At 41.7% G+C, this 26,830-nt stretch overlaps 2 protein-coding genes across 12 annotated transcripts in view; both read left to right on the forward strand.

Moving 5' to 3' along the window:
* Positions 1–220: 220 nt before the first annotated feature.
* LOC122881349 (E3 ubiquitin-protein ligase NHLRC1-like) lies at positions 221–2,266 on the forward strand. Its single transcript, XM_044207418.1, has 2 exons — positions 221–338; positions 719–2,266. The coding sequence occupies exon 2, from the start codon at positions 778–780 to the stop codon at positions 2,020–2,022; it is 1,245 nt and encodes a 414-aa protein (XP_044063353.1). The 5' UTR covers positions 221–338; positions 719–777; the 3' UTR covers positions 2,023–2,266.
* A 1,038-nt stretch (positions 2,267–3,304) lies between these two features.
* kif13a (kinesin family member 13A) overlaps positions 3,305–26,830 on the forward strand; it is a 35,875-nt gene continuing 12,349 nt past the window's right edge. For 6 of the 11 annotated variants that reach the window (XM_044207419.1, XM_044207420.1, XM_044207425.1 and 3 more), the window contains exons 1-19: positions 3,305–3,661; positions 3,876–3,966; positions 14,966–14,981; positions 16,877–16,937; positions 17,839–17,931; positions 19,012–19,192; positions 20,673–20,760; positions 21,269–21,403; positions 21,553–21,665; positions 21,771–21,882; positions 22,065–22,277; positions 22,409–22,519; positions 22,609–22,743; positions 24,011–24,141; positions 24,421–24,507; positions 24,596–24,771; positions 25,629–25,848; positions 26,298–26,460; positions 26,643–26,786. In XM_044207419.1, coding sequence (XP_044063354.1) covers positions 3,607–3,661; positions 3,876–3,966; positions 14,966–14,981; positions 16,877–16,937; positions 17,839–17,931; positions 19,012–19,192; positions 20,673–20,760; positions 21,269–21,403; positions 21,553–21,665; positions 21,771–21,882; positions 22,065–22,277; positions 22,409–22,519; positions 22,609–22,743; positions 24,011–24,141; positions 24,421–24,507; positions 24,596–24,771; positions 25,629–25,848; positions 26,298–26,460; positions 26,643–26,786 — 2,325 coding nt within the window. In that variant the 5' untranslated portion in view covers positions 3,305–3,606. Of the gene's footprint in view, positions 3,662–3,875; positions 3,967–14,965; positions 14,982–16,876; positions 16,938–17,838; positions 17,932–19,011; positions 19,193–20,672; positions 20,761–21,268; positions 21,404–21,552; positions 21,666–21,770; positions 21,883–22,064; positions 22,278–22,408; positions 22,520–22,608; positions 22,744–24,010; positions 24,142–24,420; positions 24,508–24,595; positions 24,772–25,628; positions 25,849–26,297; positions 26,461–26,642; positions 26,787–26,830 lie in introns of those variants that run through there. The other 5 variants (XM_044207421.1, XM_044207422.1, XM_044207429.1 and 2 more) reach the window with 2 other exon arrangements.

Raw genomic sequence — 26,830 nt, forward strand, 5'->3', positions numbered from 1 at the left:
ACATTTATGTAAGTAGGAGGCTGTTTGAATACTTAACAATAGGAAATCGTGAATGACCTTGCTCGACCCCTGAAGAGCACCCAGCTGCAGCATAGGAGTGCCGGATTGGCTGACCCAAGCACTGCCCGTCTCAGATCAGATTTCACTCAGTCTGCACACCATGAAACTCAGACTGAAATAGCTGCCTCATGCCGACCTATAACAAGATGCTCCCTGTGGAAAGAACAGCAAAAAAATACATATTGTCCTAAACATGAATTGTAGTAGCAGAGGTATAACTAGAAATTCTGAGTCTGCTGAAAGAAAAACTCTTGCGTATCAGCAGTTGTCACCCCACAGTGAGTATTCAGGCACACTGTAACACCTCTTGTAAATCCTGGCATTAAATCCAGCTAAATACCTTTTCTAGTTAAATCCTTTATATACATATAAAATAAGGAATTACTTTTGATCTGCTATTTTCTTCTGCTGTCTATGTTGAAAACATAACAGGCTGTAACCACTTAACTCTTGTGTGTAAGTTGATTTCCAAAGGAGGGCAGCAGAGAGCCTCAGTGTTGTGCAAAATCTCACGTGACCCTTTGGGCCTAAAGCACAGGACATGAGTGTGTTGACAAAAATATTGCAGTGCTCTGCTTTCATAGCTCTCTCTTCATCATTCTCTCCATCTCACTTAAATTACAAGTCTCTCTTTTTTGCTTTTCTGAACCTCCTGCAGCCTGCATCAGCTGACTGAACAGTCTCAGTAGGCTTAAAGAACATCAGGATATTTCAGTCATGGCCAAGAGTCCTGCTTCCCTGAGTTGTGGTAGCCTGAGCCCTGAGGGGATTCTGAGAGAAATCCAGATCAACTTACTGGAGTGTAAAGTCTGCTTCGAGAAGTTCAGCACTCAGCAGAGGGAGCACAGACCACAGAACCTTTCCTGTGGCCATGTACTCTGTCTGGAATGCATCACGGCTCTGTCCCACCCTCTCCTGAGGAAGCTGGAGTGCCCATTCTGTCGACAGCTGTGCAGCGTTGAGGGCACCTCCCACTGCCAGGTTCTTAGTGACCTGCAGGAGCTGCTGTTGTCTTGGAGTCCCCCATCCTCTGCTCCTCCTCACAGGGCAAAGGGAGGCCTTGACTTGGCCGCAGGTCTGACATCCACTGCTTTGCACCTCTGCACAGCTTTTGGTGGGTGGGGGACTCTTATCAACCCCATTGGGATAGCCGTTTTGGGGTCTTCAGGGACAATAGTGGTGGTGCATGATGGAGAGAAGAGGGTGGTGGTGTTCAGTCAGCAGGGCAAGAAGCTGCACAGTTTTGGGCGAAGAGGACAAGCCAGTGGGGAGATCTGTTACCCAGTGGATGTAGCGGTGACTCTCTGTGGTTACGTGGTAGTGACTGATGCAGGAAATAAAGCTGTGAAGGTTTTCACCTCCAGGGGGAACCATGTGATGACGGTCAAAGAGTCCTTCCAGATGCCCTGGGGTGTGGACACAGACAGCTGTGGGCACATCCTGGTATCAGACGTCCAGGCCGGCACGCTGTCTCAGGTAAAAGTGGACTATACTCATGGTCTCATTCTGGAGCATCAAACAGCCATTTCAGACCTCAAGCATCCAAAAGCGGTGGCCTGCTGTCGGGTGACTGGGAACACTGCAGTGATGGAGCATCTACCTGGTGACACGTATCCACCAGGGAGGCACCAGCACACAAGGTTGAGAGTGTTTACAAAAGACTTCCACCTCCTTTGTCAGACAGATAGTTTCAGCCTGACCCTGCAGTCCACAGTGAGGCTGTACATGTCAGGAGTGGCCTTTGACAGAGATGGAGATGTGATTGTGATTGACTCCAGTCAGGGGATGATTTGGAGTTTGGGGAAGCTCCAGAATGGCCCGGCCCTGACTCCTCTTGTGGGAGACCACCTTATCCGCCCAGTTGGACTGGTGTCACTGAACAACACGGTCGTCATTCTGGACAGTGGAGACCACACAGTGAAGATTTATTCTGCTAAATCTGATGCTAGGGGCATGATATAGCTTATGTATGAACAGGCCTAGATGTGAAATGTAGCTTATCATATTATAAAGTGATGAGATGACCTGGCAATACTATTTATGCATATAAGTAAAGTTTTCCATTGAAATTTGTTTAGCACATTGTAAAATCAATGTATAGACAATGTTTTAGACAGAATTTCAGTCATGCAATCATGTCAAACTAATGTTTTTGTTGTGTTGTTATTGTCCCAGCTTTTGAAAATAAAATTGTATTATTTACTAATACATAGTACATTGGTTTCCCAACCAGGGGGTAAGGACCTCCCAAACAGACCCCAAGAATAATCTGAGGGGTCACAAAAAAATGAAAAAATATTTATTCATTTTTCTCATTTTTGCTGTTTGCTTGTAAAATATTGGATACTTTCATCTTTTGGGGCCAAAAAAATCCTTCAAATGAAACGATTTAAGTGGAAAAAAGTTACTTCTGGTTGAATTGCTCACAATTCATGTCCATTAGGCCATAAACCTGTGATGAGGGGTCGAACAAATAGAAATGACTTAATTTTAACAGGGTCAAAAGATATGGAACTACTGCTATACAGAGCTGTAGCTACACAGAGGATACTGAGGTCATGTCTAAATATTTGGGGATTTGAGTCCCTTAAAGTGCAGTTTACTTTCTATAACTGAGAGTTAGATGTAATGCATCTTTAAAGGCCCTCAAAGGTCTTTAAATTAGATTTATTTGGGGGTATTTGGCTTTTTGATTGGGTCAAAATTATGTGACCTGTGATGACAGATGTCGGGGGCACTGGGACTCCTGACCTCAGTATTTTTAACAACATGGCTAAATTTGACTATTTTGGGGCAATAATAAAAAAGGACAACTCCCATTTACATATATAGTCTGCAGACTGCTCAAAATGATCTGTGCTGGGGGGTACTTGGACTCCTGCCCTCAGTATTTCTAGAGACATGGCTACGGCCCTGCTGCTATAGTACATAATACAAGTATTTAATTTATTGTTATTATTATTATTATTAATGTAATTTTGGTTATGAAAAAATAATAAATAATAGATAAAGCAATTCAATTAGTGTGTGTCAGAGAGAGAGCGAGAAAGAATTTTTTTAAGATTATTTAAACTTCCTTTTAATAAACCCTCTTCTCTTCGTTCTTCCCTCCAAACTGTCTTAAAATGATGCTTATCGTGGGTGCATGTAAATCAGCTTGTCATACGGCCTCACATTTCTCGTCCACTGTTTTTTCCCCCCGATAAGCGGCGCGGTGCGTAAATCCTTTCCCCCTCTTTGCCACAGCCGTCTCCAGTCTGCCAGAGGACAGCATTCGTGCTCCCAGTGGAAGATGGCGGTGGGGATGCTGTCTGGGGCTGGAGCAGAGTGCTGGATTTGCACAAAAAGCGAACCCGCATGGATATAAGGGGGAGGAAAATGAACATATTCCTATCACTTCTCCTGGTCTGGACTCTCTTGGGGTTGTTTAACTAAAGCCTGCTGCCCTTTTTTTCTAGCAGAAATCAGGGCTTCTTGTCGGGGATTCACAGACTATACATTGATAGCTCGGCGCATAGACAGGGTGGGAGTGAAAAGTGGACAAAAATGTCGGATACAAAGGTAAAAGTTGCAGTGAGAGTTCGGCCCATGAACCGCAGGGGTAAGTGTTATAACGATGATTTCTGTTTGCAAACTCGAATTTCTGTCATGCTACGTTATCGTAAAGTTTTGATTCCTTCGCCATTGCTGCTCTCAGCTTGAGTTACGAGCCTGAAGTCAGACTTGAGTACAGTTTGAAGATGGTAACGTTAGCTAGGATTTTACTTTTCACACACCCATCCTGCTGTACTTTCCCAACAAACTTCTCTCTACAGAAATTGAACTGAATACAAAATGTGTCGTGGATATGGAGGACAACCAAACAGTTCTACACCCACCACCCTCAAATGCAAAAGGAGAGAACAGGTAAAGAAAGCTGAAATACTGCCAACAGTTTGTATTTGAAAATGAATATAGGCATGCTACATTAAAGCAAGCAATATAGTGCAGTTAGCTTGTTGTAGCTAAGGCATATTTTGCCTTACTGTGGTTAGTTTGGGTGCAACAGAGTAAAACAGTCTTTGCAGTACACATGGGGGCTCTGGGAGTTTTTGGAAATGTCTGTAAGTGCAGAAAAATGCAGAGTGCACTCACTGTAATAACTTTATCCCACCCTGGTTGTAATACAGTAACAATAACATTCAAAGTTAGCATATAACTATCTATCCAGTGAGCTCATCATTAGACATCACACACAATCCTGATACACAGTAATGAGGATTCAACTTGCATGACAAACATTTGTCTTGAATTCAGAACATTTGTTTACATAAATGCCAGTAAATAAATGCAATAGACAAACAGGAATACTGCACTGCTGCTGCTGAGTCACCCACTTGCTTGCAACATGATATTATGTTATGTAATTCATGTGGACTTTCCAATACTAATCACCTCCGCATAACAATGCATATAGATATAATACTCTCATATTCTGCATATCTGATGTTGAGTTTCAAGGCCAGGAGAGGTGGTAGAGCGTGTTTGACACATGAAGACCATTCATCTCCGCAGTCAGAACTAATTTAACTTATGTAGCATTCAAAGTGGTGTTAGACCATACTGGCAGGTTGCTGCACGCTTTATCAGGCGTTTTTATGGTTAAAAGTGGAGAAAAGGCTGCGACAAAAGGAAAGCTGAGCATCCTCTAATGTTTCACACTCTGCCTGCACATTGAAGGTCAGAAAAAACAGTTTGTGCTGGCTTGTGATCTGACATGCTTTCAGGTTGTAATGAGGAGATGTCTGGACTCACACAGCATGTAGGCTAATGATGGCTGTACACTTCTTTGAAATGTCATGCCTGTTAACAACGGTCAGAGATGTTGTATTTCACCCATCATAGTTGAATTTGTTTTCTACAATTTTGCACTTGGTTCGTTTGCTCTCCTCTGCTGTTGGTGTCACACATGATTGAACAGCAGACCTGATTACCCACAGGCGCAAAAAACCCCAAAAGGATGCTAATTTAGCCTCTTTAGGACTATTTTTTCCCCCCTTTGATTTATCCCTCAAATAAGGTTATTTCTGATTATTTCGAATGAACAACAACTCTTGCAGTAAAATCCACAGTGTGACTGCTGAAAATGAAATGGCAAATACACGCACAGTCAAGGCTTTTCTCATCACATCCAGTCTTGTTAATGTGTAACATTTTCTCTGCTGTTCTATGTGACCAACAGTCAGCATTAAATGGTAATGGTAATGGTAACTGGCTCCCCCAGCAGCTTGGGTCCACACATTAACCTGTATTTAAGGCAATTATCAGAACAGAAATTGTCACACAATGGTGGCTTTCCAGGCAATTAAACAAATCATGCTCAAAGCTAACATATGTGGAACAGGATATATAACAGAAGAACAAATGCTGTCGTGGGTGAGAGGTCAGAGGAGGACAATAGGTGTACAGAGATTCAGAGTGACTACAGCTGCAATATTTTCTCAGTTAAGTGGTAAGTATTTGGATCTGATGCTGGATCTTTCCATTGCTACCTGTTGCCATGTTGTTGAGTGAGACACAAACACATTTCACATTTTCATTCAGGGGAAGTTTCCATATCTGATTTAGATGTTGTATCAGTCGCACAGAGATTCCTTTCTTGGACTTAGACATGCTGGATTCACTTTCACTCTAAATGGGTTTATCCTTTTTTTATTCTGCCAAACGTATTTTCGAAATATGAGCTATTTTATCAATTGTAATTCTTAAGGTAGTACATCCTGTAGCTGTAGAGTGAATATGGCCTTTAACAGTTTTGAGTCACTTTGGTTTTATTATGTCACATTTCTTTTCTATAGTGTAGATCAGGCATATAATTACTTGTTAACATTTCAGTGCTAGTGCTGTGTGTGTATGTATGTGTGTGTTTTGGGTCTCTGTGTTTAGGCTGCCATGGTTTTCTTAAACCATATAATTTTCCTCTCGGCTGCTTGTGGAGCCGCAGAAGGGGATACCCTGATCACTAAGACTTTGCCTTGTTTTGAAGACACCTGTTCCTGTGTGTTGGAAATGTATCAGATTTAGTGGGTATTAGCATGCCAAATATGGCTGCCGAGCCAAGATCATGGGAACTTTTTCTCTCTCATGGGAATGCTCAGGCACAGCCTCAGAGAAGAAACAGCAGTAATAGATATTTTTATGTAGACACATCTGAAATTAATTGAACTCGTGTTTATTTCTTAGGCTGTAGATTTTGAAATATAGGATTTAACAATGGAAAGAAATTACATAACATTGCTTGGAATTCAGTGAAACTCTTTTTGCCCTAATAGATTTGCTCAAAATGACTTCAGTCTGATGAAATACAGAAATTAGGTCTCTAGTGGGGTGAACTTGGAGCTGAAAACTTTCCAGATTGTGTCTGAATTTTAATCAGGTTTTGCAGAGACCACACAGTACCATGAAAACATGTAAGTCACCTAAAGAATTTTATGAAATATAAGGGATTTCCTTTGATGGCTAAGCCTCATTCTTTGCACTGCCAAGCATTATAGCAACACTCGTGACCCATTCCCCCCTCTCCTATTTCCCTGAGAAATTAACAATAATCTCATTGGTGGGCAAATGAAACATGGATTGTGACTTCAGGGCGACAGGTTAAGTTTCCTGAGTTTTATCTTTCATCTGCCATTTAAGTTGGCACGAATGGCACATTTGAAATGTGAATCTGGGAAAGTAGTTTTGTTTTCACGCGCCAGTCTGCTCTCCTTTGGGGTTTAGACACAATGAAGGTGGGGGTGGAGAGGCAGAGAAATACCTGAGGCTGCTGTCTGCACAGGGGATGAGTGGTGGAGCATCATGACAAGAAAATACCCTTCGACTCACACACAATGGGGCCATATTACATCTATCATGCCCCAGCATGTCCGTCAACGTGGAACAATTGAATACAGGGCCGTTGAATCTTGGAAAATCTTCTTTATGTAAACCCCCTTTTTCTGTATATTTCAGTCTAAATACAGAGTTGTTTTAAAGGCCAAAACCTAACCACAACTAACTGTTTTAGAGATGTAGAAGGGAGTCTGGTTTGTATAAGAGAAAGGTGCCATCTTCCTTTCATTGCAGCCAACTAAAAACATGTAGTTTTTAAAAATATGTATTTATGTATTTATCCTTCATGCTACTGTAGCTCTGCAGTCCAGCATTTCAAGATGATCGGTGGAAGTATGACTTTATCTGATAATGTTTGTAACCAAGCTCGTAATTTTCACTCTAATCTCTTCCGTATCACTAATGTTTAGAAGAGCTCAATTGGGTTTATCTCCACTTGACTGAATTATCTTGTTTACTTGGATATTGCAATCTGAATTGTGTGGATAGGAGCTTCAGTTAAAAAGTCATCCACTAGGAGGGTGCTACTTGTACTGTGCTTCCTCATCTTTAAATTATCTTGAACAAATATTTTTTTAAGTATGTTCAGAAATAGATGTGTGGTTAGGTCCTCCATGTCTATTTTCTCACAACCTAACCTAACCTAGGTAAAAATGCTGCTGTTTAAAAGAAGTAGTTAGACATTTTGGGAAGTTTGCTTACTCGTTTTTTGTAGCTGGTTAGCTTAGCTTAGCATAAAGACTGGAAACAGTGGGAAACAGCTAGCCAGCCTGTCAACAAAATGAACGCATGTTTAATCCATACAAAAACCGAAGTGCAACAGCAACAATTTGCTGTTTTACGGGGGGTATTTGCCAAACAATTTCTTGGCTGGGAGCAGTTTCCAGGCAACCAGCACATATCCCCCTGTAAAACAGCAAATTATCGTTTTTACACTTTTGTACAGATTAAACAACCAAGATTAAACATGTTAATTAGTGTGCTTCAGAGGTACTGGTTAGCAAATTTTGTTACCTTTGAACAGAACCAGGCTAGCTGTTTCCCTGTGTTTTCAGTATTTGTGCTAAGCTAGGCTAACTGGCTGCTGGTTGTAGCTTCATATTTACCGTACAGATAAAAGAGAGGCATTGATCTTGTCATGTAACTTTCCGGCAGAAGGCACATAAGCATATTTACGAAAATGTAGAACTATTCCTTTAAATTTGGTTGCACTCTCCATTGCAGTCTTTCCCTGGTAACTGCCAGAGACCAACCCAATGTGGTCAACATGTGTTTTGTTAAGGGCTTTACAGATAGCCTCTAATGCTGTCTGTTTGTTTGTTAACCCCTTATGATACATAGATGTTAAAGACACAAAAAGGTGTTGAGTAAACATGACAGTCTCCCGTGTTGTTGAAGTTTTGGAGGTTGGTTACATTTTCTGCCAAGTCACACATGACCAAGTGTCATCATGCTTTCCAAAACAAGCCTTTACTGAATGACTTGCTGCCTTGTCTAATGGCTGCCCTAGGAATGTTTCCTTTGTCTTTCCATTTTGCTCCCTACTTGCCAATAATCAACCTTTCCATTCAGTAAGATGTTGTTCTCAGAGTTAGTTGGCCTAAATTACACACATCAGCCCAACTTTTCTCTTTAAGGATTTATTCATGCGTGCTATTAGGAGAAAGTGTTGTGTGTTCCTGATAAAACGATTGTACTCTCTCGAGGACTGTTCCCTGTTTGTTTAGAGGGTGGGACATTGTTTACATCTTGATCCGGAATTGAGAAAAGATGGCGTCCTCTCTCTTTGTTAAGCCTGTGCCTCATTAATCTCAGATGTGGTTTCTCATTCTGCGAGCAGCCTATGTAAAAATCCACTCTTAGACATTTCTTCCATAACGATTCTGGTTTTCCTTCTTGCATGATTCTCGCAGATGAGGCCTTTTTGAAGTTTTGAAGCCGGCTTGTTGTGTTTACATGAATTTAATTTCATGGTGGGATAGGTTTATTGTGGAGTCACTTTCAGTCTCATTCAGGGGAAGTGGAGCCAGGCAACATTAACAAAAGCTTAAAAAACAATTTTTTAACTTGTCTCTGTCTGGAAACAAATGTTCTGCTCATTAGAACTCTTTATGTTCAAGCAAGTAATTACATTTAAAATCTATTTGGCACATTTCTCTTTGCAATTATTGACTTTTGTGATATGTTTTGCACTTCACGTGCATGATTACTCAGGCTTTTGTTGGCTATTGTCCAGCCACACAGCACATGTATTCAGATAAGTGACATCTAGCAAGCAGACAGGGTCAAAGGAGGTGTGTCCTGGTAGTAAATGTGTCACTTAATTTCCCCCGGGGAGGAAGCCTTACCATATTGAACAAATTGATGAACTTCACCTCTCTTTCTGGCTTGTTTGTTGCCTTTGAAACTAACCAGGTTTAAGGCTTTAGAGTAGATGTGGTCAGTATCCCTCTCTATGTTTTAGCACACACATACACACACACACACACACACACACACACACACACTTGACTTGGTCCACAGCCTGCTGACCCAGCTTGTCACAGTGGTGTCAGAAATGCCGGAGAGGTTTAAATTAGACCCTGCTTGCATGATATGTTTGTTATGGAAACTTTGAGATCCACACAGAAGTCAGTATGAGCATCATGTGCACTGCTGATGGCAGTGCTATTCATTATTAAGGCTGTTTTTAAGATCCTGAGCTTGGCTTTCATATTGGAATTTTGACTCATGAGGCTGGTAGGTTGTCTTGCCTCTCTGTTTACCACTGTTGCTTAGCGACAGCGGTTGCCAGGATACAGAAACATTGTGGAGTTATGTTGATGACCTAATGAGTGATATCCCCCAGCCACCCCAAATATTTTCATAGGAAGCTAATTTTAAGCATTTAGAACAATGACCCAAGGACTCGTTTGTTTCAAAATACTTAATGCAGAATGTAACGACGTACATTTACTCAAATACTTTTTTTGAGTGCTTGTACTTTATGTGAGTATTTCCACTCCGCTACATGTATCTGACAGGCGTAGTTACTAGTTACTTTTCCAAAAACTATTTTACATAACAAGAAAATACAAGGCATTGTTTAAGATTATATCAGTGGCTCATGGACACATTATAGATGTGTATGAGTTGTTAGCTCTTCCACCAAAGAGACTTTTCCCTTCACATGGTTTCATTTAAATATGTTCAAATTAAAAAGCAAAGACAAAAGTTCAAACAATGAAAAACAGATATGTGTATCAGAACGTTGTTTTGTCTTCTTTCCTCTCCCATTAATCATCTCATAACTCCTCAGGTTTATCTTGTGAGCCTTTGGAGGGGCCCGACCCCTTGGTTGGGAACCAGTGGCCTAAACTACCTAACTGTAGTATATAAAGTAGTTCAAACTAGCTCTACCTCCACCAGCTACAACAGTAAAATGCTGCTTACTCATTGATGCGATGCATCAGTATTGATATGTAATTTATTATCAAATATAAGTCACAAGGGCCTATTTTCTGCAAAACAAGTACTTTTTTAATAAAAAGTAAAAGTAAATTTAACTGATAATATTTCTGTACTTTTACTTTAGTAAAGGATCTCAGTACTTCTTCAACCACTGGCCAAGATGTTGCATGTTTACAGTAGATATGTTATGTAATAAAACAAGTTCCAGAAATTCTTCGTTAGAAAAAGTTAGCTGTCTCAGTAGCTTGGATCAATCCTGCCTGTCTGTTTCTGTCATCAACAAGCCAACTTCCTTTCGTGCTGTTTTCAGAATACTTTTGAACGTCCTGCATGTAAATCTCTGACTTCAACCACTTTTCATGTTTACTTTTGGATCACTCATGCTAATAAAAGGTTAGGCCGTATGCTTCCTTGGAATCATCTTGAGTGTAATTGGTCAGACAAGAGACCCACCCCCCTTAACTCTGCTTGGCATTTTCCTGCTCTCTCCTGTCTGTCTGTGCAGCAGGGTGACCTCTGCTTTGAGTGGGTGGGGACAGGCGTGTTCAGTTCTAAACATACTGGAAGACCATCTGAAATGTTAGCTTGTCGCCTGTGAGAGCATAGTGCGCTGTAACCCAACACTTTCACACACACAAACACACACACACACACACACACACACACACACACACACACAGAGCTCTAAACATTGTGTTTGGCTCTGTAGCTTGTTGAATTGTAATTGTCTGAAGCATGTCGACAACCAAACAGGGGAAAGAGTTATATGTGTGGTTAAATGGATAAAAGGTTAAAAGGTTGGGGGAGGCATAGTTTCAACGACAGATCAAGAAGAGGAATATGTGCCAGCAAAAAACTGTTTGTCAGTGTGTGTCATCGCAATGGGGGATGAACCACATCCATGTGATTTACATATTCCATTTAAGCAGCAGGATTATGTCTGAAACTATCAGAAACTCTTGCGAAGCCTTCTAAATCACACGGATGAATCTGAAAAATATATCCTTCATGCATCGGAAAATGGGGAGCTACAACATGTGCGTTTCTAGATTTGGATTTTTTCATTTTTGTTATGATTTGAAACTCATTTTCTAGGCTGTCAAACCCTGATTTCACAACACCACGTACATCATTTCTGGTAGCTAATTTGAACCAGCCTGCTCCCAATCTGTCAATTGAAGGGGTGTTAAGGGATGTCAGATTAAATAAAATGATAAATAAAAATTTTTAATATCTATTTGTCTGATACTTCTGTGAGTGTGGGGATGCAATGTAATTTTTTAATTGTAGATAAACGCTTCAGTGGGTGATACAGTAGAATAATCTGGTGTGTTGCCTACTGGGCTAAAAGAGTGTAGTTTTCGGTGGCATAATAACCCAGTGGCCTTAATCTGGCTCCACAACCACAGGGGGGATTCCACTGCTGCTCTCCCACTCTTCATAGCTTCCTTTTGGGCACCAGCATACATGGTCTGAGCTGCAAGGCACAGAAAGATGCCATGTTTTCACCAGTCATGTGTGATCTGAGTGAATCTGACCCTCAGCAATGAATTTAAAATGATCACAGATTTGCTCTGAGGTGGCATTTCTTACTAAAAGTATAAGAAATAAGGATTTTATAAAGAAGATCAAAATGCTGTCCTCTAATCTGATCTGTCTGCCACGACACAGGATCAGTACAGAGGGGGAGAATCATAGTAGTGTGAGAGGCCAACTTCCACCCTCAGCCAAGTTGAAATCATTAATGGGTGCCTTGGCATCAGGTAGCTGGAGGCGTGGGAGCCTGAGCGTGCCCTTGATGACACACACATAAGGCATGCAGAACCAGCCCCCAATGGGACTTTTAGACATCAGCCATGCCCTGCTGGGTCTGCAGTGTCTGCCTGCATCTGCCTCTGAGGGGAGAGGAATCTGATGCTATCTGGCACTTCTGTGTCATACACTTGTTCAACCACAGCACAGCCTTTAATAAGCCCTCAAGCCATGACTTGACATGCATGCTGATTATTAAGCAAATGGCCTGTGGGCTTCATGCGTGAATAATTTGGAGCTGAACTGTATAACATTTGTGACCGAGCTTTCTCTGGTAGGATTTCTTAACTGGAATGACAAGAATTAAGAGATTGTAATTATGACTTAATGAATCATATGTAATCATTGCATATTGCGCTGCATCTATTTTCTTCAGTCAATTAATTGTTTCAGTAATTTTTCAAGTCAAAACTGCCAAATATTCTGTGGTTCCAGCTGTTTAACTGTGAGGATTTGTTGCTTTTCTGTGTCATATATGACAGTAACTGCTTGGACAAAACAAGCAATTTGAATACATCAAGTGCAATAAAATTGTTCTTTAAATGAGCAAGTCTTACAATCTCAATAATTTTGACCATGTAATCTTGGAAAATACAGGATTTTTTGCAATAACTACTAGTGATAAATGTTAAAACATCAGTGTGAATAATAAAGGATTTATACAACCAAATGTAACTATTGGAATCACTGAAAGAGAGGATATAGCTTACATGGTTTCAACAAGAAAGGTACAATATATCTAAGAAGGACACAGATTTCTGGGGAGATTAAAGAGATTATGTTCAAAGCAGGGTGGGAGAACTGGAGCCTAATGTACTTTAACTTATTGAAGGGGAGGTCTTAACATTGTGAGGGGGGAGGAGGTAAGGAAAGACACTATAACATTGAAGTTATGTAAATTTTTGGAATTAAATAAATTCTTTTTGAGTCTTTGTGAGGAAATAGTAGCTCTATGAAATCCTCAATATAGCCAGTTGGAAACAGTTCCGCCCATTGTCTTGTTCAGCATACCCAGCATACCAGATTTGGTTGCATATACTGTACATACTGTACGTAGGCTATATGACACAATTAGCAAGAGCCACAAAACCACTGCAGCAGCTCTGTTTCTGCTTAGTCTCATAAGCAGAGTTAGTTTCTAATGCTACAGAGTCTAGCCTGCATGCATTCCAGTACTGTATATCTTTTGTCTTTTTAATGTGCATGTGTGTCGTTGTCTCTCTCTTTCCGGTCTTGTGTCTGATGTCCTTTTGTTCTCCATGTGGATACCTCTGTTCTCTGTCTGTCCACTTCTCATTCTTCACAAGGCTGTAGCTGCTGTCTGTCTGTTTGTTACCATAACTCCCACGTGTTTCTTTCATCTTTGACATCTCCACTTTGTAGCAACACTGACGTATGAAGAATCTGATTTTTTTTTTTAACCTTTCAAGTTAACATGTATAGGAACCTTCTTAGATGTGTGCTCCCTCCTGTCTGATGCTGATACATATCTCATAGCTCCTTATGGACATCCCCTCTCTGCTCTGCAGCATGGAGGGCCCGACTAGAGGACGGGGCCCTGCTGCAGTCTTTGTCTGCTCTGATTAAGACCGAGTCACAGTGGTTGTCAGTGGCCCAGATTCAGAGTATGAACTCTGAACGAGGCCCTCTTCCTTTTACTCCTCTACCCACTCACTCTCTTTCTATCCCCAATTATAATGAGCTTGAACACAGTTAATGGCCTGGATATAGCCCTCAAAGGAAATCTGTTCATAATTTCTACTTTTATGAAGATCACCTTGCTTTTTGATTTTTAATACAAACATGAAAGTAAAAGAGAAGAAGAGTGTTTTTGTGATTATTGTGGCATAGTTCTCCAGGCGCACTGTTGTTGGTGACTCAGCTCAGTTTGTGTGAGACACTTTGGTGCAGTGTTTCAGTCTTCTCTAACGCACCCTGCCCTGTATTAGTTACTGAGTGAAGGTGATGCCCACCTCTGTCTCTGTGCCAGGAGACGCCTGCAGGAGGGATCTGCTAACTGTTGAAGGACAGGACTGTGGCAGATGTAGAAACACTAGGGTGGCGAATATGTTGTACTGCATCATACTACAAAAAATAGTCCTAATTTCTTAGCCATACTTTATAATGTAACATTTGTTTGGAGCTGATGCCTTTTAATTTAATGTTTTAGTTTTTCTGCTTTGGGGAATTCCCTCTCTAGTTAAGAAAATAATACTACATAACTTAGTGCCATATATATATATTAACCTTTTGTCCTTAGTTCTGGCAGCTGCTAATGCTGAGTGTGGCTTCCCCAACCTGGCCTCTCAGTTAAGTCCACAGGCATAAGAGCTATTTACTCAACAGAGTCAGAGGGACATTGAATCCTAAATCTCTTCCCTTCCTCATGCTCCACCGGCCCAATTATGAACCCAATCACAGCAGCACCTACCACCAGGAAACGCCACTGTGTAGAAGTGATTGAATGAGTGAATAAATGAGGGAGGGAGTGAATAAAGAATTCACACCAGGAATTTGAGAAATGTAGAAAGTTAGAAAGGAGTCTGAGTTTTATAAAAATCAAGTTGTTTCAATGTATATGTTTCAGTTCAAAAAAGCTGTTTGTGTCAACACAGACAATGGGAAGTTTCCTACTGTGAGAAGTGCAGCTGCATCTTACTGAGTGTGAACATGTTCTGACTGTTAAATTGTATCAATGCTAACCATGTTATTTCTTCTCCCTCTGTCTCCTGTGGGTTTCCTCTCTTTATGATGGATTGGCCCTCTCATTCAGCAGGAAACAACCTAAGGTATGTAAGTTTCATCTGTTTCTGTTGCTACAAAAAAAAACTGGCTAGCATCAACAGAGCTAACGTGCAGTGTCAGCAGAAACAGTCAGAAGTTCTTTTCACACTGAAATCATCCAGAAGCAGGATGCCGCACAGGCAACACTATTCCCCTGAGGGGCTGAGAAGTATCCTGCACAGGTCGATCTAGAGTTGTGGCGTTGTTTCTAGGGACATGATTGACAGTGTTTTAGTAGTTTGGTTGGTCAGCAGGAGCCGGATAGATGTCCGTGTGAATGTGTCAGCGCACTAAGATCTCGTGAACACCCACAAAGGCTCTACAATGAGAGAGGGATGAGCGTGGACACTGGGGCAGTGTGTGTGCACATTCAAAGCTGCATTGTTGGAGTGCACCCCCACTTCCCCCCTTGACAACACGCTGGTGACTAGCTCAGAGATGTTTCACACAGCAGGGACAGGCTTTGTGCTGAGTGCACTCGGCCGCTGATGGGGCCGGGGCAGCGTTAGCGTGGGCCACAGGCGTGCGTGGTCTCTGGGGCCTGTGAACCTGAGTTACCCTGTAATACCCTTCAGCTAGACGTTCACGTGGCTGTCTACTAAGTTATAAAGGCACTCAAATTAGTCTCCCTGCATTCTAAAGGGTAAATGGAGGTTGCAGTCCAATCACGTTCGGCCAGTTTTCATCCTAGAGATGACAAAAATAGCACTGTGCTTCTCAACTTCATCATTATTTGTACTGCTGATTAATAGTAATTGTCCAATCAAGAACACTTTGTTGCACAGTCACACCCTCAGGCTGGATAGAGACAGACTGGAGGGGAATGAAGCCCTAGTTACCAAACCAGCCCTAATTGAGAGTGATGGCACTTTTGTTCCTTTGAATGGCACCCACTCACTTGTGTGAAGTCACAAGAGGAGGTCTTGCTTTCAAAGCATTCAGTGATCTCAGTGCTTCCCATGCTGACTGTGCAACCAGTGGTTCCCTGGCCAATAGCCCTTATTATGATTAGAACAGAGTTCAATTATTTGGGGTATTTGTGCAGGGGAAAGTGCTTTGGCAGAACAGCAGCAGTGCACTGAAAGCCAGGAGTAGTAACATGCAGCAGTGTTGTGCTTGCACTGCAGGATGACAGTGCAGCTGAAATTGTTCCCGCATTTTCCTTTATTTAACCAGGAAAGCCATATAATACAATACAAAATATACAGTATGGTACATTTCTATACTAACATTGAAACTATTCAAAAGGGAAATTAAAGGGGAACATTAGATATGTGGGGTTTGAGTGGATTTGCAGCATATACAGTAACAGGAGCTGTTCTGTCTGTGAGGAGTAGGGGTCCTTGGTGAATGAGGCCACTGCTTTTTCCCACAGAGCATCCTCTCTGTGTGTTATCCATCCAGAGCTCATGCAGGTGCCTGGGGGACACAAGGGGTCTCTGCTGCTCAAGTCTGTGTTGTGAGACCCAGCACTGAGGCTGGGTGCAGGCTGAGAGCCAGCCTGCAGCACCGGGAACAGCTACGGCCCCGTTTCCTTGGAGACGAGGGTCAACGGGTGCTGGAATTTCTTCTAGGGGGCGCTGACCCTGATTTATGAATTAATTTAACTCCAGCCACTATGACAAAACACGCAGTAGCTAACAGTGGATTTGTGCAGACAGTCATGGCAAGGTCTTAACGAGCATTACCTCGAACAATACTCGGTTAGACTTCATCTAACTCACTCAGACAAGCTCAGTCCTGCTGATATACTGTATGATACAGCACAATACGCCTGTTTGTGTACCACAGAAGAAGTAAAACCACTACTACTAAAAATAATCAGGTTGTGTTGTACTGTGCATGCTTGGACAGGTGTGAGAAGTGTGTGTTTACACTCCCTGTGCTGACTCCTCTACAGGTGTTCGCTTTTGACCACTGTTTCTGGTCCATGGATGACTCCAATGTTCCAAAATATGCTGGTGAGTCATAAATGCTGAAACTGATCCTTCACTCATCACTAAAGAACTCAAACCATGTCCCATGTAAAGACCTGCTGAGCTTTGTGCAGCAACAGCGCAGGGAAACTCCCTGCTTGATGGAAAGCTGTTTTTGCATCATGCAAAGCAAAGCACGGTGTGGGCATACACAGTAATTTGCATTTTGAGTGAATACATTAAAATATGCAATCGAGGTTGTCTCTGTATTGTCTCAAAACAATAATATCATCATGGGCTTTTGTGCAATATATACTAAAATACTGTATTTGTATCATATTGTGCTATGTTTTATACTTCTTATGTACCCACCCACATGGTAAAAAAGTTTCTTCAGCTATCATTCATTCCCTTCTTCCATCCATTTCTCTAATGAGTGTACACAGAAAATGTTACAGCTACAGTTTTTGTAACATCTATAGAAAAGAGGTTATTACTGCCATTCCGAGGCAGATTTACATAATCATTGTAGACATATTCCTTGTCATATCACTCTCATTTTGTGATGGAAATGTAATGCTTACATCTGCTTTGTGCTGAACCGACAAGGCAATCTGTTCAGTGAAGGGCTGCCTCAAGGGCCCGGGCCAAGGCTTTATTTAGCTCATTAAACAGCTGTCCCATTCAGCAGGAGCATGACAGTGAGCAACACAAGAGATTTCTCTACACAGCCCGGCATTTTCCACACGGGCAGGCAGGAATCCGTCACCTTTCATGAGTCTTATTCTTCAATGTTTCTTGTTTAGTGGTCCTTGTCGATATATTTTCTCTGTATTCATTTTACTACACTAATTTAAGGATGCCAACCAGACAACTAATAGTTCTTATATAACTGAATGTATCTGTTTACCATACTCTCCATGGTGACTGATTCTTTGTCTAAAAGGTCAAGAGGTGGTGTTCAAGTGCCTTGGAGAGGGAATACTTGAAAATGCATTCCAGGGATATAATGCCTGCATATTTGCCTATGGACAAACAGGTAACTGAAAATCCAGATGAAATCTACACTGAGTCACTCATTTTGCTAAATCCATTACACCATGCAGTCTTTGAAGCATTTATAAATAATGAATTGCCTCTATTATACTCAACATTAAGTCTTTAAGTATATTCACAGGTCGGGTTGTCTCCAGATGTGTCTGTAGAAAGTTTAAAGAACTGGAAGACTTGTATTTCTGATCACACTGGTGAATCACTTAACTCATATCCTTCCTCACCCTGAATCAAATTAGCTCCTTTATCCCACTTCCTGTCTTAGAGGGAAACACTTAGTAAAGAGACACACCTACTGAAGGGTTTGAAGAGAAGAGTACAAATATTTCAGTGACCGTCCAGTCACCTGATGTATAAGAAAACAAGTTTTCTGCATGTAGTCATTCATGGTTCCCAGATGATGAATCCTATTGACATTGGTCATCATCTGACTCATACTTTGGCCACCATGAGGTCGACATTTGTGCTTTTGAGTGAATGTGTCGACAACTATTGGATGGATTTGTACAGATATTCATGGTCCCCAGAGGATGAAATACACTAACTTTGGTGATCCCTTAACTTTTCCTCTTGCGCCATCATCAGGTACAAAGTTTGATTTGTCCAATACTTTGCTTTATGACCAAATACCTGCAAAACTAATGATATTCCCATCAACTTCAGATGTATTTTGTGTTTAGTGCTAATTAGCAAATATTAGAATGTTAACACGCTAAACTAAGACGGTGACCATGATAAAAATTGTATCTGCTTAGCATGTTAGTATTGTCATTGTGAGTTTGTTAGCATGCTGAAGTTAGCATTTAGCTCAAAGCACCACTGTGCCAAAGTACAGCTTCACAGAACCGCTAGCATGTTACAACATGTAGAGAATTGTTTTATTATATGATCAAGATTTTTATGCAGATTGGCACAAAAATGAATTAGCGAAATCATTTCTGAAATCAAACAGTTTGTGGTCATAGTAGAGACTCAAATTAAGTTTAAGTGTTATTCAAGCACTGTACTGTATAGACCTCTCTCTGTAGGGGATACAATCATGTGTGACTCTGCAATGTCCATCCAGGTTCAGGCAAGTCCTTTTCCATGATGGGGAATGGGGAGCAGCCGGGTTTAATCCCTCGACTCTGTTGCTCGCTGTTTGAGAGGGTCCACAGAGAGGGGAACGAGGCCCATACTTTTAAGGTGGAGGTGTCCTACATGGAGATCTACAATGAGAAGGTCCGTGACCTGCTTGATCCCAAAGGGTGAGTCTGATGTGTGGTCTTGACCTATATAATCTCGTTGAATTTAATGAGCTAATGCTTTTCACCTGGGGGTGACAGACACAGCTGATTGCACAAACTGTGGTGTAATTTTCTCGTAGTCTTGATTCACTCCAGCTTCAGCACGAGCAGTGACCTCTTCGTCAGCTCCCACTTTGTGTTAGTTTGCATCTCTGTTTATAGCTCTGTGGCGTCTAGTAGCCTGAATGGGGGACGGCGACAGAACGATGTGAGTAGGAAGCTCAACCCAGTCATTTCCTGCAGAACAGCAGCCAGCATCGCCCTCTGACACTGCTGCATTCTTCGCCTCCATGGTCTGATGTGGGTTGGCAGACAGACTGCAGGGGAGAGCGAACTGTGAAAGAGTGTGTTTCAGGGACATCTGTTAGTGAAGCTGAGAGCAGGAGAGCGGTCAGAGCAGCCTGTGAGCTGAGCCCCAGAGAGGGACTACAGCGGAGTGCTCTGTGTGCTGCAGATGTCCGAAGATGCAGCCAGACCCATTTCGATGGCAACTTCCTCTTGCTTATATAAAAAGCCTCACACTCTCTTGATCTTCCTTGCTATCTGCCTCTGTGATTTTTAGGTTTAAACGTTGGGTGTGCTATAAACATATAGGTGGTATAGAGTCAAGTGTAAATAGGATCTCTTTCGCACTATTGGTAGCATGCCACGGTCTCTCTAGTGGTTGTATCCTCTTCTTTGCTGCAGTGGGTGGTAGATTACTAGAGTGGAAGCAAGGAACCTTGTTTCTGCCAGCCTCAGTCTTCTGCAGCCATAGAGAGGGATTCAGTGACTCTTACTGATCTATAGGATTTCTCCTCAACCCTTGGCAGACAGCCAGGTGAAGATAAGCTTCAGTTTACCCACCTGCACCGTCTAGTGAAACACCTAGCTACCCTCAGTTTAAATTTGTGACAAAACACATTTTATTAGGATGTAATCAACATTTTGATCAGGAAAGTCTGTCCTAACAGAAATCATGCATGCAACAAACAAAAAAGGAGCCAAGCTGAATTTGACTGAAATGAAATAAATGATTCAGGTCATCCCAATAGCATCAGTGAACTCTTGTTTTTTAATTTCAATACATAAATAAAGTAGCTCTATGCCCCCCCCGCAGGGGGCCCTGCCCCCCGTTTGAGAACCACTGCATTAGCGTAACGAAATCTGCTGCTTAAAATAGTTCCCAACAAATACACTATTTACTCCTAGTAGTAGCGCATGTTAAAAACTACAGTGCTCAGCTGATTGAGAAAATTATGTAGCCTTTTAGTAGAAGTAGTAAATGAAGTATTTGTGAATGTTTTTAAAGATTTGCTACATGAAAAGGAATTTCAAATCTGTTCAAATTTTTCTTCATTCTTTCTTTTTGCACATATGTCCCTAATTGGAAATGGTAAGTATTCCTCAGTTTTTTCTTCTCTTTTTTTTAATCACTGTGTTGCTTTCTCTATTTTTGAAGGAGCCGACAGTCTCTGAAAGTTCGGGAACACAAAGTCCTGGGTCCATACGTGGATGGTCTGTCTCAGCTGGCTGTGACCAGCTTTGAGGTGCATTTTTCAGCCCTCTGTCTTCACACTGCGACTGAAGGCGAAGCCGCATCCACCCTGTATCACTGACCAAATGCCTCATATATCACATACGCATAGACATGATCTATGGCATCCAGCAGAAGTGCCTAAATATTATATCCCCAGTTATCAAACCACTGATTGACATTGGGAAAAACCACTTAGTGGGGATGTAGTCATGGGGTTTTGTGTAGTTTATATGCCAAGCCTTGACAGGCCCTTCCTTAATTAAGCTTAAACATCTCCACCCTGTTCCTCCTCTGTGTTCTTCTCTGCCTGATATTAGACCAGCGGATTGCCCACAGCCTTGGCCCACTTCCTGCTGTGACCCAGCTAAATCATATGGCACACAGCCATATGTGCATACCGTCTGACTTTACTGTTATCATAATGATCCAAGTTTTTGTAAAATGTGTTCAAATTATGTCTTTTTTCAAACTTTCCTAAAGCGTATTTTCTTTTATGACCTCACTCTCTATCTTTTTAGGACATTGAGGTGTTAATGTCAGAGGGGAACAAATCTCGCACAGTTGCAGCCACCAACATGAATGAAGAGAGCAGTCGATCACATGCCGTCTTCAGTATCATTGTCACACAAACGCTTTATGATCTACAGTCTGGGGTCAGTCTTTTCTTGCTTTTCACCCACTTTCACAATGAATTGCTCCTTGAATTTACTGAAACTAATGAGCTCATTTATGTTCATCCTATAAATACATTTGTCTTATCATGGGTCAGACTGACTGTTGTTCATGTTGTGATTGTAAACAGAATTCAGGGGAGAAAGTGAGCAAGTTGAGTCTGGTTGACCTGGCAGGAAGTGAGCGAGTTTCCAAGACTGGAGCTGCTGGAGAGAGACTCAAAGAGGGCAGCAATATTAACAAGTGGGTATATTTTTTTTTATATGTAAGACATACAAATATATGAAGGCCAATAATAATTAATCACACTGAAGGTGCTCAAATTTTTTCTTTTGTGTGTGGTTGTAGGTCTCTCACCACATTGGGCTGTGTGATTTCTGCTCTGGCTGATCAGTCTGCAGGAAAGGGGAAGGCCAAGTTTGTGCCATACAGAGACTCAGTCCTCACCTGGCTACTGAAGGTTTATAACTGCCTTCTGTTTTGGTTGTTATGATGATATGTGATTGTTGTAGGTGTGCTGAAATGTGACTGAAAGGTGACCAGAAATTGTCCTTTGTTGTTGCCATCTTTGCACCATGCATGTTGACTGAAAGGAATAATTTAGCAGCTCTGCTTCCTTGCGACATGTTTTTTTGTCTTCAGGACAACCTTGGCGGCAACAGCAAGACAGCCATGATAGCCACAGTGAGTCCAGCTGCTGATAACTACGAGGAGACTCTGTCCACACTACGTTATGCTGACAGAGCCAAGAGAATCGTCAACCACGCCGTGGTGAATGAAGACCCCAATGCTCGGATCATCAGAGAGCTCAGGGAGGAGGTGGAGAAGCTCAAAGTTCAGCTCTCTCAGGCCGAGGTGAGAGAAGGGATTGGGTGGACCTAAGAGACTCAAACATTAGGAATGAATTCATGCCAGATTTATCGTCAATCACATGACGATCCAGATTGTACTAAGGCTGATTGTTTTTTTTCCGTTGTTCCCATCAGTCCATGAAGGCTCCTGAGCTGAAGGAGAAACTGCACGAATCTGAGAAACTCATTCAGGAGATGACCGTCACCTGGGAGGAGAAACTAAGAAAGACAGAGGAGATTGCCACAGTATGCACATCAGTCATAAACAGACTCCAAAACCTTAAATTCTAATTCCGCATATTTACTCTTACAGTTACACTATTATCTGTTTACAGGAACGTCAGAAGCAGCTGGAGAGCATGGGCATCTCTCTGGAGACATCAGGGATTAAAGTGGGTGAAGACAAGTGTTTCCTAGTCAATCTGAATGCTGATCCTGCCCTAAATGAGCTACTGGTTTACTACCTGAAGGTAATACAGTTTTTACAATGTGAATACCAGCAAGATAACTAGTCGCAGATACTACACTGTCCTCACTACCATCGTCAGCCTGCTGCCTTTTAAGTTTTGCTATTAGTACATCAGTATTTATAATTATTTGTGGGATTACAAATTCCCAGGTGACCACTTTGGAAAAATAACATAAACAGTTAAATGCATTTATGAGGACTTTTTCAGTGTATACTTACTAGTCTCTGTATAATTTATGCGATTCTATTAACATCTGAACATGCATCTGTCCCACTGTTCCCCTTAAATTTCAATTTAAGGAGCTCTAAAAGATATATTATCCACACTGCATGATAGTGTTGCGCTTTTATTCTTATTCCAAGGATTCTTTAAAGCAATATTATGCTTATATTAAGTTACATATTCAACCCAAAGATGGCATTTTTGTAATGACACCACTAAATTAAATTGAAATGTTGTAGATTTCACAGATAATTTCAGACATTGCTGTGTCTTTCACTAGTCATAAATTGTAAATACATTGTCACAATTAAAGATACATTGGTCTATCTCGTCACTATACATGGTACGTCTCTCTCCTTTTCACTCCTTTTCATAGTGGCTGCAAAAGTCACAAAACACCTCGTAATGTTTGTACAGACACCAAAACGTTCTCTTGATAACTGTCTTATTTTGGGGATTAGTTGCTCCAAGAAAGCCAGTTAGTCATTTACTCATTCACTCCCTGGTATTAAAGTATATTGTTAACAACATAGACCCACTACCTTGGTACCCCACATACCACAGCAGTAATATTTACTGTCAACTGAGGCCCTGAAACACAGGGTCCAGATGACGCTGTGAGAGCAGAGAGGAGTCCAGTAAGAGCAGATCTGGACTTTGCAAAGCACTGAAGTGGAACAACCAACCAGTTAGCTGGTCCTGTAAGAGCAGAGGCATGTGAGAAAACGTCCTGTGCAGAACAACAGGCCTTTGTCTGGGTTCTGCAGGCCAGCCTGGCATATCAGTGTTGAATGAGTGAAATGGGTTAGTTCGCTGCAGGGTAGGACATCCTCTAGAAGCTGGGATGTTTGTTTAATAACGCCCACTCTGCAATGAGAGAGACACAAGTTTTTTCACTTAGGCCTGATTTTGCTTTGGTTTCACTCTTGAATTTCTGTTTGTAGCTCTTAAGGTTATGACCTCAAAGCTGGAACAAGATTTTGGGTGTGATTGTTTTCAGATATGTCATTATAGTTTCCATAATCTGTCCTCCCCCTGTGTGTAGGAGCACACGCATGTAGGCGCGGACACGTCTCAGGACATCCAGCTGTTTGGGATCGGTATCCAGCCAGAGCACTGCGTCCTAGAGCTCTGCCCAGATGGTGATGTCACCCTGATGCCCATAGAGAATGCCAGGTGAGTTACTATACAACTACCTCCAACATACTCTCTGTCTATCTCTGTGTATCTCTCTGTTGTCTCTCTCCTTCATGGATGACTGGACCTCAGCGTTTCACATGACCTCACTGTACAGGAATCTATGATCAGAGCTCCTCGCTTTGATATCAGAGCCATGTCTCTCTCCCACCACAAAGGGATTGTTCCTTCTCAATTAGTTTTCTCTGTTTAAAGATGAAGATTATAATTCCATCTGACATCTTCATTATTAGAATTTAATTCCTCTGTTTTCTACAGGACCTGTGTGAACGGAACAATGATTGATTCTTTGGTGCACCTGTGGCACGGAGATCGTATCTTGTGGGGAAACAATCACTTCTTCAGGTATAAAAGTTGTCATAGTGTGACCACATTCAAATGTGCGTGAAATTAAATGAAAAAGTCACTGATTGGAAGTCTTGTTGCTCTGTAGGATTAATTTGCCTAAACGAAAGCGGCGGGACCGTTTAAAGGAGCTGGACAGAGCTTCTTCCAGAGAGAGCTTTGTTGAGGCAGACGTGGAGACCGCCAGCGAGGCCTCTTCTGAGCAGGATTACAGCTATGAGTTTGCCCAGATGGAGGTCATAATGAAGACTCTGGGGAACAATGGTATGATTAGGATAATCTACTTTCTGCAATCTACATGATCCTTTAGGCTTTTAGGCCACAGCTGTATACAGTGTGTGTTCCACTTAGGTTTTTGAACCTTCAGTTTGTTCCAGCTACTCTGACCAAATAATAACATTGTCTAGAAATGCCATAATTGCAAAAACAATACTCTGCTCTTTGTTTATCTCTTTATCTTGAATATAGAAAAGCACAATTCAAAGTTATGATTATATTCCCCACCGTCCAAAGACATGCATGTGTAGGTTAATTGATAACTCTAAATTGCCCGTATTGAATGAATGTGAGAGTGAATGGTTGTCTGTCCTTGTCTGTGTCTGTGTTAGCCCTGCGACGAGTTGGCCACTGTCCAGGGTGTACCCTGCCTAAGGCCCAAAGTCACTGGGATAGGCTCCAGTCACCCGCGACCCCTAACGGGACCAAGCGGTAGAAAATGGATGGATGGATGGATGGATGATTATATTCATTATCTATAATTTTTAAGACAATTAAAATGTCAGAAAATTGTGAAAAATCACAATTTCCAAGAGCCCAAGTTAACATCTTCAAATTTCTTGTTTTGTTTGTGTCATCAACAGTCCCAAACCAAAAGATATTCAATTTACGATGATACAAAACAGAGAAAAGCAGCAAACCCTAATATCCTACCCTAATAATAGATAATAAATAAATAAATTCCTCATAAAAATTGTTGTCTATTTTCTATCGGTCTCTATCGGCCAACAACACACATTACCATAGAAGCTTTGCCCAGTGCTGCTCTTGTTAGTTATAATTATATAGTTATAATCAAGCCTTGTGTATTGGATTGTGAAATGTGTTGTTTCTCATGTGTGTAGACCCTATGCAGAATGTGGTCCAGGTGCTGGAGAAGCAGTACCTGGAGGAGAAGCGGACGGCTCTGGAGGAGCAGAGGATGATGTATGAACGAGAGCTGGAGTCGCTACGGCAACAGCTGTCTCCCGAGAAAACACCACAACACCACCGCAGCAGCAGCGACCGCCTTACGTTCCCGACGCACACACCGCACACGAAGCTGCGACTCTGGACAGAGGAGCGGTTAGTGGAGTGCACTCACACACGTACTAATACTGATCAGATCAGTGATCATATTAAAATCAAAGTATATTGCTTTAACTAGAGTTGCATGAAATATTCGCAATACTCACCTCATTAGGTATACCTAGGTATTTGAACATGTAGGAGCCAAATGTGTCCCCAGAACATCTTCAGTTTTTTAAACCATGAGACAAAACTGAGTTTTTATTGATGTTTCTTTTTTATTTTGCTATTCTTGGTAAACTCTAGCCACTGTGGTTTGTGAAAATACCAGAAAGAGAGACAAATCTGAGATGCAGGAATCAGTGACTCTTCTACTTAAACTTAAACATCCCATTTGTCAAGTCAAAGTGTGGTCAATCAGTAACTTCCTTCTCAACTCTGACTGAATGATCTCCGTGTTCTGTTGTCTGTGTGTGTGTGTGTGTGTGTGTGTGTGTGTGTGTCAGGGATGAGCTTTTTCGTCAGAGCCTTTCTCGACTCAGGGAGCAGGTTGTGAAAGCCAACACCTTGGTGCGAGAAGCCAACTTTTTGGCAGAGGAGATGAACAAACTGACTGACTATCAGGTCACCCTGCAGATTCCTGCAGCCAACCTCAGCGCCAACCGCAAGGTCAGACCTCTGAACCCCCAGCCATTACACACCACCACCACATCACCTTACTAGAGGATATGGTATCTTATTGGTACAGATTTTATTGTCATCTGTTTAAGCCTTTAGGCACGATATCTCAAGGTGTGAATAGCTACTGAAATATAGGAAGTGTCTAAATATGTTAACCTGTTTTTATATAGCGTGGAGTGATAGTGAGCGAGCCAGCCATTCAGGTGCGGAGAAAAGGGAAGGGGACCCAGGTGTGGACCATTGAGAAGCTGGAAAACAAACTAGTGGATATGAGAGACCACTACAGGGACTGGAAGGAAGGCACAGAGGAGATGGTAAGAAAAAGAGGATCAGAAACAGTAAAAGAAAAGTAGAAAAG

The sequence above is a fragment of the Siniperca chuatsi genome, linkage group LG9 (assembly GCF_020085105.1).
Source record: "Siniperca chuatsi isolate FFG_IHB_CAS linkage group LG9, ASM2008510v1, whole genome shotgun sequence".
Taxonomy (NCBI): domain Eukaryota; kingdom Metazoa; phylum Chordata; class Actinopteri; order Centrarchiformes; family Sinipercidae; genus Siniperca; species Siniperca chuatsi.

Coding starts and splice junctions, on each gene's coding strand:
- LOC122881349 (XM_044207418.1), top strand. CDS start 778: ATGGCCAAGAGTCCTGCTTCCCTGAGTTGTGGTAGCCTGAGCCCTGAG.